Source organism: Temnothorax americanus, unplaced genomic scaffold (assembly GCF_048541705.1).
Source record: "Temnothorax americanus isolate GAGA-0224 unplaced genomic scaffold, ASM4854170v1 Scaffold30, whole genome shotgun sequence".
NCBI classification, from domain to species: Eukaryota; Metazoa; Arthropoda; class Insecta; order Hymenoptera; family Formicidae; genus Temnothorax; species Temnothorax americanus.
The window spans coordinates 2,026,917-2,043,494 of record NW_027509443.1 but is presented as its reverse complement, the minus strand read 5'-3'; the positions used below and the strand labels follow the sequence as shown (position 1 = coordinate 2,043,494).

The 16,578-nt window shown below is 36.6% G+C and overlaps 2 protein-coding genes across 3 annotated transcripts in view; one reads left to right on the top strand and one right to left on the bottom strand.

Annotated features, from left to right (window-relative positions):
- Mesr6 (misexpression suppressor of ras 6) overlaps positions 1–16,578 on the bottom strand; it is a 637,129-nt gene that overhangs the window by 122,124 nt on the left and 498,427 nt on the right. The window lies entirely within an intron of this gene.
- Positions 1–16,578, top strand: part of LOC143900780 (uncharacterized) — a 241,725-nt gene that overhangs the window by 74,382 nt on the left and 150,765 nt on the right. For both annotated transcript variants that reach the window (XM_077412490.1, XM_077412489.1), the window contains exon 2: positions 2,307–2,342. In XM_077412490.1, coding sequence (XP_077268616.1) covers positions 2,307–2,342 — 36 coding nt within the window. The remainder of the gene's footprint in view (positions 1–2,306; positions 2,343–16,578) is intronic.

Genomic DNA, 16,578 nt, shown 5'->3' with positions numbered 1-16,578 from the left:
GTTTACTGAAATTTCTATAACTCAAGAACTGATTAATTAAATTTTAAAGAATTATATATGAAATAGGGGTAGAAAAAAACTGAAAAATATAATAGAATTAGAAATAGATCGGTATCTCAAATATTGAGAAAGCTATAGCGTAAAACACGCTTTTCTGAAAAGTAAAAATCCCCTTAAAGTCCATACCGGTCGACGGATTTTAATAAAATTGGAAGAGAACATACTTTCTATGATACTCTATTTGTGTGCAAAACTTCAACCCGGCATCTAAAAAATTGTAGAAGTATAATAGATGCGTGTACAAATATTTATGAAAAAAAGATTGAATTGAAAGGTACAATTTTCATAAAACATATGCACACAACACATGTTTACGTTTAATATTATATTATACATATTATAAACATAATATTTTTTTACAGAAATTGATATTAGAAAGATACAAGCTGTAAAGATACAATACTGACTACAATCGTATTTAAATAATTTTAAATTCACTGTATATTTGGAAATAGCTATACGGAATCAAGGGATTGACAAAAAAGGCACTGTCGCAATTCCGCATTTAGAAAGAGAATTGCATCGTTCAACCTTAATCGCGCCAATCTTTGTCCTCTACTGTACATGGTATAGAGCCAAAGAAAAAATAGAGAAGGAAGGATCAGAGAGCGAGAGATCGAACGCGGAGGAAGGACGAGTAGCACCAATAAGAAAAAAAACTGGGACCACCGCTCCTCCTCGAAAATAAAATCGGTTTTCCGATAACTGGGTTATTTGCTCGCACAAGTGGCTCGCTGACTGGGCGAGCACGTCGAAAGCGGTTTTCGCGTGTAATATTATCGAGTTATCGGTAGGATAGGAGAGCATTGATCGCCGGGGATAGAGGCCGGGGGAAATGGACGAACACGAAGAAAGAGACCAAAAGAGGGTGCCTTGGGGTGGGTTGGCGGATAGTGTAGCATAAGGAGAGAGAGAGATGCTGGGAGAGACGAGCGTGCATTGCACGAGCACAATATATCCGCGTGATTACAATATGTCGGGGCTCGAGAGACCAATATCAACCTGAAGTCGGATCAGCCAATGCTGATAATCCCTATTGTTGATGCCTCCACTTGTCTGCCTCTCGCGAACGAGAATACATCTTGTTTCAAAATTTCGAATGGCTCCGACGCAACGAATACAACGATGAAAGATATGCGCGCGGTGGAAAATCCGTCCTACTATAGAATATCTCCGCGATTTCGCTATGAATCTGAACATTACAGAAACTAGATGAAAAGTTCTTCGGTTTTTGGGCGCATATTTAGAAAGGACAATGAAGAAAAATTTTAATGAGAAAATCTATCTATTCCGTTTTTAATCACTGGGGATTTCATAAGATTTCCAAGAACTCTGAATAAAATTTTCGCTGGAATGACTAAAGATAATATCAGCGTGTCGATTCTTCAATTCAATATAGTGCTATTAGCTGCAAATTAATTCGAGTTTCGAAAGTATATATTTTTATACTACAAAATTTTTGCAAAAGAAGTTAAAGACTTTTACAAAAAACCATTTTATTATACATTCATAATATAAAAAATGCAACAACTCGAGTCACTTTGTTAGAAGATAAAATAATCGGTTTTAGCTTCAAGATAAATCGAAAATTACGTGTGTTGCACGTTCAGTGCAGATCCATTATGGACCGACAATTTCTGCGCTCGTGCATGCGCCGAGATCGCGTTAAAAGAGAGGTCGGAATGGCGGATATGTGGACAGCGAAAGAAACGAAACCTGTCCTCGTCGTTTATGCTCGGCGTCGGCAGGCTAGGCCGCCTTTCACACATCCCACACGAAAGACGACGACGACGGCGGTGGCGGTCTCAGCGGCGGCGACGAAGCTCGGTCTCTTTCAAAACAATTACGCATTCTTCTATGCCCGTTCTCCCACGTCACCTCCTATCGTCTTGTCGCAATATTGCCGCATAGCGCGCTTTGCCTACGACCGCTTTTTGTCGGTAAAGAACGGCAGATCACAGCGAATGCGCGATTTACTTGGAGAATTAGCATAAAGAAAGTGTCGCCATAAGTATGTTCCCATTTGTCGTGGACTGATTTATCGCCCTCGATCCGACGATTACCATATTTGTAAGACACATTGGGAGTACCGGCACGACGATATCTCTGTACGAGGGAACCATTCGTTTATTTCGATTATTCCGTACCTACAATATGCCAATTTTTTAATAAATATGTCATATTGTAGTTTAATTGTGTATGTGTGTATATGTGATGATATTAATTATATTCTTTTATAATTTCAGATACTAGAGAGAACTTCATCCCATCTTTGACGAATTGTAAGTTTCAATGCATGCTCTTGCAGAATTGCAATTAATTAGACAATATTTTAAATTACATAACAACTGCGTCCACTATATACTCTATATTATTATAGGAATAATTATTTTTCTCCACACTTATTGCGTGCAATGTTATAAAAAGATTATTAGAGTAATCGCTAATATTGCGCAATTTTCTGTAAGAAAATTATTTTATTTCAAAAAGTTAAGTTCGTAGACTAGCGGAAGACCGAAGGCAAGTGGCTTATGTCATCAAGATTGTTTTCTGTCATGACTTTCCCTTGCGCCATTCTCCTACCAATGCTGTCATATACCCCATTCACCTTATAGAAGCAGCCATCGCGATTTACGATCCCTCCGCTCTCATCTTCGTGCACAGAAAAGCGCACGACAGGTTTCTCATCTTGGGCTTCTACGCCGGAAAATATTCCACATTCCGATAAAAGTGATGGACGATGTAGTTCAAACACCTCCAACATTTTTCTCGCGAAAAATTAAAAAGGTTTCGACATAATTTGCGACGTGTTTGATACGACGATGCGAGACAGACGACGAAAAATGATTTGATGGATTAAGTAGTATTAATAACGGTAATAGGAACTAATTAACGTTAATAAGCTCGAAAAAGATATTTACGAAACAAGTTTCAAGATTATTTAAAAGGCTTCTTCCACGTTTGTAATTCTAAGAGAAAAAAATATTCAGTTTACGAGGAAGAACTGAAAACCTAGTTTATGGATTTCAATAATGACGTTTATCAGTGCATGGGAGAAGTAAGACTGAATTAAGACTTAAATAATTATAACTATTACAGGTTGTAATTGATTTCATGCAAAGATATTTTCGAGTTTATATGTCCGGCTTGATCCAAAAATATCTAACTCTAGCTTGATGTACATGTACACGCATATATATATGAAGATAAGAAGAGGTTCACCGTAAATAGCTCATCAGAATAAGATGTGTATTTATGGTAATTATGTAAATGCAATATGAAAAACAATTTCATATGAGGCGGATATCAGTTTTTTTTTCTATTATAATTCTTGAGTAAAAATATTTGACGAAGCAAAAAGAACCCCTTGATTATTAGCAATTTTTATTAATTCTATATATTTTTCAGTCTTTTCTACCCCTATTTCATATACAATTCGTTAAGATTTGGTTGATCAGTTCTGGAGTTATAGAAATTTCGGTAAATTTGGCACAGACTTACACACATACACACATACATACACACATACCGACATTTTTTAAAATAGCGATTTTTCGACGTTTTAGAACATTCTGAACACATTGGCAAAAGCAACTAAAAAATTTTTTTTACGAAAACAAAGTTTCCTCTATGAGGAAGCATAACACTGAACGCAATTAACGCCGATGCTTAATTCTGAGACTTGTCGATCGTTATAATCTCCGCCTCTCTCAGCCTCTCAGTTCGATTTCCTTTATTAATTTAAACGTGCGGTACATTGGTCCCGCATGATACTTATTAGCAATTATACAGTCTGATAAGAAGATATACTTCGTGTTTATAATTATTTCTCGAAAAAGATTGTTTGCTCCAAAAGACGTATTTAATTAGTCACGGCAATAGCAAAAAGTATTAATAATATTAATGAAACTATATTAATGGGAATAGTCGCGATACGCACGCGCGTAGTAATTGCAGCTTTAATCCTCACCATGCACTTATATCACGTTTGTAAAAGTTGCCTTACGCAGGTTTCGTGATACCACTCGCTAAATCGCACACTTTACGTATCCCTTCCCGTGATAAGACCGCCGATTCGAGGAGAAACTTCACCGATAGGCGTAAAAAGGATTATATCCGCGGACTCTTGGGCTTTCGGCGGAATTGTCTTCATGCTCATTTTGTCCTTAGTTATCATTCGCGTCGTCAGCGAGGTATATCTTACCTTAAAACACGTTTGCTGCTTTAATTGCGGTGGAAAATATGGCACTGTTTATTGAATCTTGCGTATATTACGCGTTCATTCTCGAAGTTCGACATATAAAGATATATATACATTACGTTTTATCGAAGAGAAGCATAAAGGTAATTTCAAAATATCCTGTCACGCGTTAAGCTTTATTTCATTAATATAAAGTTAATTATTGTTATTATCCTTTCTCTTGAAAGTAAAAAGCAAGCAGAGATTAAATGTACAACAATTTCAAAATATTATAATACATATCTTTATTACGTTATCAATGTAATTAAGACAAGAACATTTTACTAGAGTGTTGTTGATGCATAATTAAAATATATATGAAGTTACCCTATCAATCGTTATTTATACAGCGTCGTCACGTTCATTCAAGTATCATTTACGAATTATTAATGCGCCCCACCGATTCTATCCACATTCTATTCAAGTATCGTTTAAATTTTGCAGCAAAGTAATACCCGTGCCTGCCCGGGTTGCAGTGGAAACTGCCTGAGATTTCTCGAATACGTATTCGTATTTCTGTCCGCCATATACTCGTCCGCAGTATGCACGTAGGCGCCGAAGTGGATGCGCGCATAAATTCGCTCGCGGTACGTTAAAAGATGTGAAGTGATTTCGAGCGTGCGGCGCATAACAGGGCGAGAAAAAGGTACGCGCCCTTCGAGTTACGTTCGAGTAAACGCGCGTGAAGCGGCCTCCCCCCGCCTGTATATATTGTAAAATATACTTACGCAAATATTGAAACTCCACGCCTCGTTTTCCAACTCGCGATACTGCATCGGTGCGTTACGCACGGCGCGAGACGTTAACAACAAGTTGTTACCGAATAATAAGTGGCCCTACCCCGATGAACGGCAACTATTGTCCGCCTGGACATCCTATCTTCATGTTTCTCCCGCGTCATTTATATGTGTACATACATGTTGCACAAATTACGGCCTGCCGGACGTCCGCGATGCAAAAGTGACACGAAGAAATTGGTATAGGATTGCACGTTTACTTTCACTAAGCAGATGGCTGTTTTCAAAAGTATATACCCAAGCGCGTAGTAATTGCCGAGCTGACGGTCCCGCTGCGCAACAAAAACAGCGGTTCGGCTAAATCTTTGCTGTATCCATTGTTGAGTTAGCGATATAATTGTAGTTTACGGAAACGCAACAGCCCCGTGGTTACCGGCGACGTAAAGTAATTTATACCACGATTCGCTGTTATGATTTTCTAGGGGAATACCTCGAATACCGCCTCTCAAGCGATGCGGCGGTCTTATCTAATTTCCGTTCTGCCAGATAAATTTTACAGTTCTACCATTTAAGCACGTACGTAGATTATTTCGCACCGGTTACATTTAGTACATGAACAAAACTGCCTTTTGTTTTAACTCGGAAGAAATTACCAACAGAGCAATCTCCAAAGCGAATTTAAGATCAGGATAAGAATTTTTGATCAACGAAATAAAATCGAGTAAGATGCATATAAATCGTTGAAACAGCTAGCGGTATAAGTTAATTTTCTATAGGAAAAGTCTATAAGTACTGTATAATGTTAACATTGATTATTTTATTCTCTCTGGTAGTTTGTCTCTCACGCATGCACACGTACACACACATGTATATATATATATATATATATATATATATATATATATATATATATATATATATATATATATATATATATATATATATATATAGACAATAATATTATAAAGATATATTAATTTTTTTCGCTATGTAGGAAAAAAACAACAAACATTTTTCAATTTTATATTGTATTAAAATAATTACGTAAAATAATTGGTTCATGTCATGACATAAGAATGGGACGGGTTCTAAAAAGTCCGACCTAAAATCCGTCTCTGATAATGATATATACGGGCTTGTTTAAGACTGAGTGAGATTGATGGGTCATTTTCGATAATTATTGTCGATCGCAGTGTGACACGGGATATCCCAATATCGCCTTCCTTCGGCCGTATTGGCCATTAGCATAATCACATTATGTGAGAGCATTCTGATGGAGCGCGCGTATACGTCGATTGCGAGTGGGATAAATATAGGCGAGTTGCGTGCGAATACGCTGCCGTTGAAGTTTCGTCTTGTCGGCGTCGAGCGAGGGGGATGCAAAGTGAAACACAGGAAGAACGTGATTATTTCCACCCATTTTCCCATTCTCCCCGTCACGCGAGACGTCACCCCGAGGAAATTCCTTGTTACAAATTATACGCGAACAGTCGTGTAAAGGATTAATATGCTAATGTAATGTTCATTAATTATCACATTCTGCCTCCGTATCCATTAAATCGTTATCCGAGCTTTATGATAGCCTTGAAAATGCGGGATGAACTTTTGTTTTAATCCTTTAATGTAATATAACGAGGTGTCATTTAGATACTGATAGTGGCTCTCAGACGTGCGAGCAATTCCGTTGACACAGAAATAACAGATTGCAAGGACTTAATAATAATCTACGTCGCCGTGCTAAACATTATCCAATTGGTTATATCGTAGGTATATTCTGCAAATGTAAATTACACAGCAGAACGCATATAGGTATTTATCGCCGCGCGCGTACACGGGACGGGACTTTTATCTAATTCTCAACAAACCGCTATTAAGGCGGACGATAAAGGGCAACCAATTATAGGAGAACCCCGAGTTATGCGCAACAATTATCCGTATGTTCGCCCATAAACGCGATTGGACGCTCGTCTCCAATCCTCGATCCGGGCACTAAGAAATTAGGCAAGGCTCTCGCGGAGAAAGTCGGCGTTTAACAAGGTCTTTGAAAATCGCGCACGGATAAAAGGTTAACTGCGCCGCCGGTGGGGGAGGATAAAGCGGGGAAAGGATCGTTACAGCTCATTAGCCTTATCGCCCTGTCCATCGTTTAACCTCGCGCCTTTACGCCGTGGCTCTACGGCCAAGACAGCGCGCGGCTCGGCGCGGCGCGTCCGCGCTCTCGCGGATATCGGAATTTTAATAGAACATCAATTTAACGACATCGACGATTTCGTGACGGCGCCGGATCACATCGATGACGACACAATGAAAAAAACAGCCGGTACTCCCTCGGCGTAACAGGCAGACCGGCGCACACACATACATATATATATTACACGCTCGCTTTCGTGTGATGTAAGACAATAAATTCCGCAAACGAGACCCGTGCTCGATCGAAAGGTCGCCGCAAGACGGAACAGCCGCGGGTATTCTCTGCGTGATTTATGCACCTACGAAAGATCCTGAAGATCGTCGTGACTGATTCGAGAGACAAGTGGAATAAATGCCGGGATACCGGGATCAAGTTCCACGGAAATCTGTATCGACGTTTCCACGTCGCGGATTTTCCATCTCCTTCTATAGTCCCGTCTCCGTCATTCCTGTCTCCTTTCGTTTGTCTGCTCCGTTGGTCACGGCGCACGGCGAGATGTTAGTTGCGATCGTGTTATTTTGTGTTGTACAAATGTTCGTTGTCATTTTGCAAATAATGATAGGCCGTATGATCTGTATTTACAGCCGAATCTTTTCCATATTTCTCAAAAAATTATTAACAATACCGTGAACAAGTGGCGACAGATGAAAAGAACGAACTAATCTTTTGTTGTCAAAAAATGAATGAATATAGCAAATCCAATATAAAAATTTCTGTAATTTTTTAAAATAACATCTTGGTAATATACAACTAATCGCGAATATTTTTTCCACACTTATGCCACACATTTTATAGCGAAAATTAAAACCAATATAATTTCAATGAGTTCCGAGTTTTCGATTATATATAAGCACACAAAAATGATCACTATATTTATCCACCGCGATGGAAACGTGACGATTGACGTAAGATACATTTTTCCATGTTTGTAGTACGGAAAATTGAATTTATATCAAAGTTATATCGAATTCAATCGTGCAATTTAGCATAACTATCGCGAAACTTCGATATATCGTTTTCAAACATTATTTAATTCTGATGCATATTTTTCTATTCCGCGAAAATTAATTGCAAGCGCAGAATCGTATACAAACGGTTCTATTTGTTGCGTAAAAAAAAAATTATTAATTTATTCTTATGAAAATAACGGTGAAACAACGTTTTCCGGGTACGAAATTACGATAGGCCGCGCGCATTATCTCTCGAGATATTACGAAGGTACACGATACTGCACTTATTTTCCAACAGTCTTAAAACTTACTCATCCGCGTAAATGTTTACGCAGCTCTCACGAGTTAACGATTCTTCCTAGTCTCTCTCTCGCCCTATCTTTCCTGTTGGATATTAGTCAAATTCACTCGAGGCTCCGCACACTCTCGAACGTCGTTAGGTAAATCTATTTTCGCTCGACGTGGGTGTCGCGATATCCCCGGCACGTTTCCACGTGGGCTTCGGTTAAGTTAAGTAATCATCGTCTCTCATGCAATTGTCACGATTATTTGACTCTGGTCCAGTCTAAGGCAGTCATTTTCAAACGAAAGCTATTTTCTTCCATTGCGCTTGACATAATATTTGTATATCGCAATCTATCGGTCAGCGTATACTCCTTCGCACGACTCCTACTACTTCTCCGTACCATAAACTCGTTTCGTTCGTTTCTCTTTAATATAACGTCCGCGCGCTCCAAGGCTCAAAAGCAGACGACGCTACGGTGGCGCAAGTTGCAAAATATATTTTTGTGCAATCTCGCTATTGCGCGAATATTGGCACCTATTTACGAGCCGTATTTGCGAGTATGCCGCGCGAGTATAAGTGCACGATAATGGGCAATGTACGTTCGGTGTATATAAGGACTCTTAACCCAAAAAATATCCTCCTTCTTGAAATCATACGCTAGGCTCTTGAAAAGAACCACTGCATGCTTTCTATTATCAATTTAGAAGTATAAATTATTCCGTTATTCACTTTATTTCATGTATTTTTTTTCGCGAATAGTTAATCATAAATAATATGTCAATCGATCTCTTTCAATTAACAGAAATGTCAGAAACACCGCTGACATTTATTAGCCGTGCCAAAATGAAATGTGAAAACATCGGCGATATTCGCCGACCCCTTTACGCCAGATATTCATAGATTTTCAGTTCAGGATGTTATATGCGAGTTGCGTGCATGCACACAAACTAAAGAAGCGGTCGGGTATAATGCCGCTCCCACGGGCTCGCGGGACGAAGATGAAAGAAGAGCGCTGATACCGCGTGTGCGAGGAGAGGCAATCATCTCTCGTGAAGAACTGCAGGAAGAGAGCCTTGGCGTGTAGCCTCAAGATGCAGCTACAGCCGGATGATTCGATTTGATGGCATTAATCAGCGACGAGCTGGCGCGGATTAAAGTCGCGCCTCCGAGCGGTATAACGTTTCAATTTACCGCACCGAGCATTCGGAGGGCTATACGCGGGTCGAACGGCTAATACCGTCGACCATCTATAATTCAGTCACCTTTATTTGTACTCGTGAGTTCGACGCGAATAGCGTCGGTATCGTTTGTTATACCTGAATTCCAAAAGCGCTTCGCGGATTATTAACCGAGTCGAAATAGCCTTACGGATCTCGGCTCTAATAGTTCATTCTAAACGAAAGATGGATATAACGGTTAATACTCGCGGATATTAGAGTGTAGGATAGAAAGAGAAAGAGAAAGAGAGAGAAAGAGAGAGAGAGAGAGAGAGAGAGAGAAACTAGTGATAAATTTCAATTTAATTATTTAGGAGATATAAATTTGAGAGCAATGTGTATTACACATTTTAATTCATCTTAAAGATTATAAAATTTATATACTAATGCACAATAGATATAATATCTGTTTACAGTGTTAATATTATATATATTTATGGATTGGAGTATTAAACTATATTGGTAGTTCGTTACATATATCATATATATATTTTTTTAATAATTAAAATTTTAAAAAAAATAAATTGTCATTATTTAATCTTCAGTGTCGTTAAACGTTAAATCGATCTCAGAACAAAAATAAAAATTGACATTTTTCAACAATAGATTTTTTTTTGATAATTTTATGGACTATTATTTTCATTATGATAAATATTTGTTGGAATCTCGCTTGTGCGACTGATTGTATTGGTATGGAAATATCGGTTTTATTTTGAGCAATTGTTGCAATCATTTCCATTTGAATCTTTGATGTTTGATACGTCCAGGTTGGAGCAGTGGAGCGGATTAAGAATGATCGATAAGAGTATTGTGAAATGGATCATTCTCCGCGTAGAACGGAGCTGTGTCCTATTGATCGATGTCGGAGTACTCAAATGTATTCTATTCGTCGTTTTATGTGCTTCATTACGGTGGACATTGCAGGCAATCGCACGTGTGATATATGCAGGATAGTAAATTGTAAACCGGCTATTGCCTCACTAACACAAATCGGAGTTTCTCATCGGTGGCGCGGGAATTACGATCTTTTCCGATGCATTTCATGTAATTGTTAATGAGTAATTAGCGATCTCGCCAATACTATGTGTGTAAATGAAAATTGTGCAATCATCGTTACGTTTGGATATTGCGTCACAAACCGCTTCAGTTTCATTGTTATTTCAATGAGTAGTAGCTTTGTTTCTGTCGATAGAAGGCGAATTATTAAAATACGATTTTTTTACGATAAAAATAGCAAATCAGTTAAGTTTCTGTTATTTTATTAATAATTTATCAAAAAAGTAATCCACTTTTTTAATAACATTTCTAACTTTATTATATAAAGGATTATGAATTAAAGTTTGGACAGAGTAAAAAATTTTGTTGCGATAAACTGAATATTTTTCTAAACAGTCTCAAAGAAAGTAAGCAATCAGTTTTAAAATAATTCTTGTAATGCGAAGAAACTGAAAGTGACCCTTTAAGTGTTTCATACTCTCGTTGATGACTTTCTTTGCAAGACTTTTCAATTTATGTGCGATAGGTTGTTCACGCAGCTGCTAAAGGTGTTAATTAACTTCTTTTGTTCACCGCGAAGTTTCTTATTAACACCTCGAACGTTCCTTGACGATGCTTGATAGAATCGTTACTCATCAAAATTCGAGCGCAGCTGTAGGGCATCGGCAGTCCCTTTTCCCTTGCCTTATTCGCACGCAATTTTATCAGCGCACATCGATCCATCGATGTCGCGTAATCGCGTTATGCAGCGCAGTAGCGATAACGAATAAAAGGAGACGCGTATTTAATGCACGCGAAACTTTTTATTACGCGGCTTGCTGATCCAGCTTCGTCGTGCGCGTCGAGTAAAATAGAAAAAAAAAAAGAAAACGTAGAAGAACTTTTCTCGGCGAAACTTGAACCTATAATATAAAGGATCACCCGACGACATCCATCTTCTGATCTTCAGGAACGCGGTTAATACCCGGATAATCTGTGCGCTTGTTCTCGTAACGAGTCGGACGAGTCGCGGAGCTGCGAGAGATTTATTCAAATTAAAGGCAAGGAATAATTTCAAACAGCTTCCTAGAAAATTTTGATCAATTCTACGATAAAAAAAAAGATTGGGTTCCGATGTAATTACTATTATGTATGACCGTATGATGATTTATCTAAAATATGTCGACTTTCAAAAGAATACGAAATCAGATTTATTTTAATAAAACACGAATATAGCATATTTCAACCTTGATTTACTCGATTATGAAAGATATACTTATCGGCAAGTTTTCACCCAACGGAAAAATTAATGAGAGTATTATATAAATAGCCTCTTCCGTAAAAAATATTGAACCTATTTATGGCATATGCATATTTGTGATTTTTATAATTATCTCATAATTACTAGATGACGTACACGTATGTACGAGTATTAGAATCAGAGCATAAATTGTTGATTCTAAGGATCGAAAAATTGTAATTAGGACATGTCAGCAAATCAAACACGTATCTTTTACTATAGTTATTTTCTGCACATAATAATTGCTGTTTTTAATGACCTATTTTGCGTCACCTTATAGTAGTAAAAAGAAAATCTATAAGTTAAAAGTAAAAACAAACAAAAGTTGGAGAGTATGTTCTGTACTTGTCACTTGCATTTCTTCTGTTTTATACATATAACTTCCGCAATAGTAATATCGTTCATGGGAAAAAAGGTTTTGCTGCAACGGCAAATTTATTTGTTGAATATGGGACAACTAACATTTTTTGTTGCAAGAGCTAATTAATTTTGCTATTATTGCAAAATTAGAGATACAGTCATAAATTATAATGCAGACGATATTATTTGACTTGTGCTTTCTATTATACTAGCTCTCGCAGCATAAAATGTTAGTTGTCCGTATAGTAACAAATCCTTTTTTCCGTGTTTGTTTAAATATAAATAGTAAATTCTTGGAATTTTCAATTACGATATAGGCAAGTCCACTTCTATCAATAAAAATTGTATCTATAATAGAAAGCACAAGTCAAATAATATCGTATGCATTATACTTTATGACTGTATCTCTATATAATATGCGACATAACGGAAGACAGTCTTGTAATCAACGGATCCCTTCATACTTCGAATTTATTGGCTAACCATTTATTAGCTCATGATGGATATCGCCGAACGCCATAATCATAAATTGCACCGTAATTGTTCATTAATTGTTTCCTTCAGCTTTCTCCATAACGATGCATATTTAATGTTATTACGTAGGGAAGATTTATGTTCCAAATAATGCGATAAACAGCGCATGTCGGAGATACATCGCCTGCTTGTTTTTCGTTTAAATATCAGAATTTGAGCATCAATTTGTCATTTGTAAATATTAATTTTATATTTTTGTTGTTCCGTTCTTCGAAACAACAAGATAATTTAATAAGATAATTTAACTTAATAAGCGAAAGATAATTATCCTACAAATGTGTTTATGCATGATAAAAATATAAAATATCTATACAAAATACATGTATGTACATAAATAATTTAACTTCAGACAATATTAAAAATTAAAAAAATTTTTTAAGTTATTCTATGTATTTCTTGACTTTAGAATTCCCTCGTTGTTATGGATGATATACTCATACTCATCTACATATCTATACAAAATTTACATACTTTTCTATTTTGAATATATACAGTAACCTTTTCCAATATCAAAGCTATTTAGTAAAGCGAATAGTTTTCAGGAAACCGAATGTATAAAAATTGCTAAATAGATAAATAATTAATATTTTAGCTATATAGTGTTATTGCAGAAAGTAAAACGTGTAATGATGCGGTACAAAATACGCTTTATTGTTATCACGATATTACTATTTCGGAACATAATCATAGTCCACATTAGGATTCGTCCAAGCTTTTAGCCTTGGGTCGTTCGACAAGCTGTATGTCGTTAATAATTCCAAATGAGCGCGTTTGCTGTTCTCCTGGCGGCGCGCGGCGCGGCGGGAGCCCGGGCCTTCTGCGGTGATCGTCGGTAAAAGCTCCTCCTCATTTTCAATTACACGGAGAACGGAGAGGGCGCGCGATGCCCAATGCTATTTCGACCCTTTCCTCCCCGCCCACGTACCAGCAATTAATACTTTATAAATCAATCTCGGCCTAGTGCACGGACGGTGCGATCCGTTCGGGCTCGCCTTTAACAACGCGCCGCGATTACGCGGGCCACGGACCGCTCCTTCGGCGGAGGCCCTCTCCGGTGTAATAATAGCCCGAGAACCGGGCATAATTGCTACCCTCCACGTGGAAATGGCCATTCTCACTCAAGATAATCGATCACAGTCGCACGATTAATAAGCGATAAAGTCGCTGAGCTCTACCCTTCGCCGCCCACCACTTTCTTCTCTCTTTCTCTTTCCTTCGTTCTCTCTCTCTCTCTCTCTCTCTCTCTCTCTCTCTCTCTCTTTTTCTTCCCTTTTTTTCGTTCCGTGAAATTTTAGAATGCGAGCGCATAATACTTTCGCGGTTTGTGCGGATTCACGACATCGGGAAAACTCAGTGAACGACGTTCACCGCTAAAAGATACGGTTTTTACATTGTACTTGAAGTGCAGAAAATATTGTGCCTGTTTCAATATCTTGTATGGTTTCATAGACGATTTAATAATAACAAATTATTTCATGCAATCAACTATAAGTTTCAACAAATATAAGTTTCAATGAACGTAATGTGGAACATCAAAGTAACAATAAATCATCTGAGTGATGGTATGAATTTTATTTATACACACAGACTACACATTATCTTAATAGTCCATTACAATTTTTGCTGTCATTTTAAAGAATAATAAAATCATCCATTTCTTTAAAATCTGTTTATGTATTCTTATTTTTGATGAAAGATGATTGATAGTTTTAAGAAACAGGTATAAAGAGTATCCTTAAAATATTTTATATATTATATTAATACTGGGTGTGTTTTATACAGAGAATAAAACGTTTTCAAATATCTCAAGTATCTTTAAAAGATAAAACGTGTTTCTATTCACTTTATTTTAACGGAAACATTATATTTTTTTGAATTTCCGAGTTCTTTTAATAAATAATGTGCATCTTCTTTGAAACATATATTATTATATTGTACACATTAAAATAAATTCAATAAACTCGTATTACTCCACTTTATATAATATCGTTTTCTCGCGTGCTTATAATATATATATATATTTTTTTTTCAAGAAATTACTTTAATTTTCGTGCTACATTTCTCGGTCTACCTTATACATATGCATCCAATTAGGTGCGGCAACTTTTAAAGCACACTCAATGTCGCCGAGACAGTCCGTAGGATATAATTATACTTATATTTGTAATGGGAGGGAACAGACTTTTTCTCGGATGGTTAATCGATCACTGTCGTGCATGCCATTAATAACTCGTATATAATATCGTTAAGTTCTCCACTCGGCGTGTACAGAGTGAATGCACTCGCAACGTAATCAGTGTACGGTGTATTACCCACCTTCGTTTATTAGTGCACACGAACGCTGATAGGTGGCAAGAACACGGATTGCCATCAGTAAAATTAACGACGTTGATTTACAAACTCGCGAGTGAGTTTTATATTATACAATGTCGTGTATGGCGAACATGTGCACGGTAGCAAGTAGCAATCGGAGTCGCGAAAGCATCAATTTTTTGCGTCAATAATCGATCACGCATGCGTATACGACAGATAAATTACTAAATAAACAGCATCGATGGTGAAGGAGTTAGGATCATTGGTACTTAAGCTGACTCGATAGAGCGACGAGTAATCAGCTCAAATAAATAATAATTACGTAGAATTTCTCAAACAGATAATGATCCGTACAAGATAAAAGAACTACGGTATAATGGTGATAAACGTGCATCTCATTTGTAAAATCAGATTGGGTTATGTTACTTCATTAAAACTATACATTAACATATGAACTATAGAATATTTAAATGTGATCTCTCAATCCTTGTATTTAATTAAAAAAAAAAAAAAAAAAAAAAAAAAATTACTCTTAATTTTTTAATGTATTGCTCATAAAATAATAAGTATATATACATATATATATATATATATATATATATATATATATATATATATATATACTATATATATAATGTGCAAATTTTATTAAATATTTTTATATAAATTGTAATTTGTAGTTTGCAGTACAATTAAAATATTACTTTGCATCATTCTTACTAGTATAGTTAATTATATTTTATATGTATATTTATATTTATATTATGTACTTTTTATAGATTTGATTTACTCGATACATTTGAATACTACAAGAGACACTGAAACAGGATTGTAGTAATTTAAAAATCCTAGTAATTGTATATTTTTATGTCATATACTCCATAAAAGCAATTAACATTTCTCAAATTAAACATATGACGTAGAACGAACTAATAATGATTCCACTTCGTTAGAATAACAATTGCAGACAAAGAAAATCTTCTCCTGTAAGAAGTGCTGCATGACATATGCACATTGTTACTCTTTGCGTGAGCTCACATGCTCCTAGTATGGCAGACTTAGCCGAGAAACCTGAAATACGTAATACGAGTTCGGAAAGAATATGTTCTTTTTAAGCGGATAAAATGCTGCTGATGAACGATAAAAATTATACCGGAGCGCACATGCAGTAATGCGATACATGAACGCGCATCGACAATGTAGTGCTGCGCAGCATAACAATGTTATACGAGACGTTATCCTGGAAATCGTACGCGTATCGAGTCTACAAATACTAAACTTAACAATGGTTATTTAATGTTGATAAAAACTGTATTAATTATTATACAATACTTTTAACTACAATGTGAATAGAGAAAGAAAGAAAAAGTATATTATTTGAGATAATAATGCATATTGTATTGATTGCCATATCG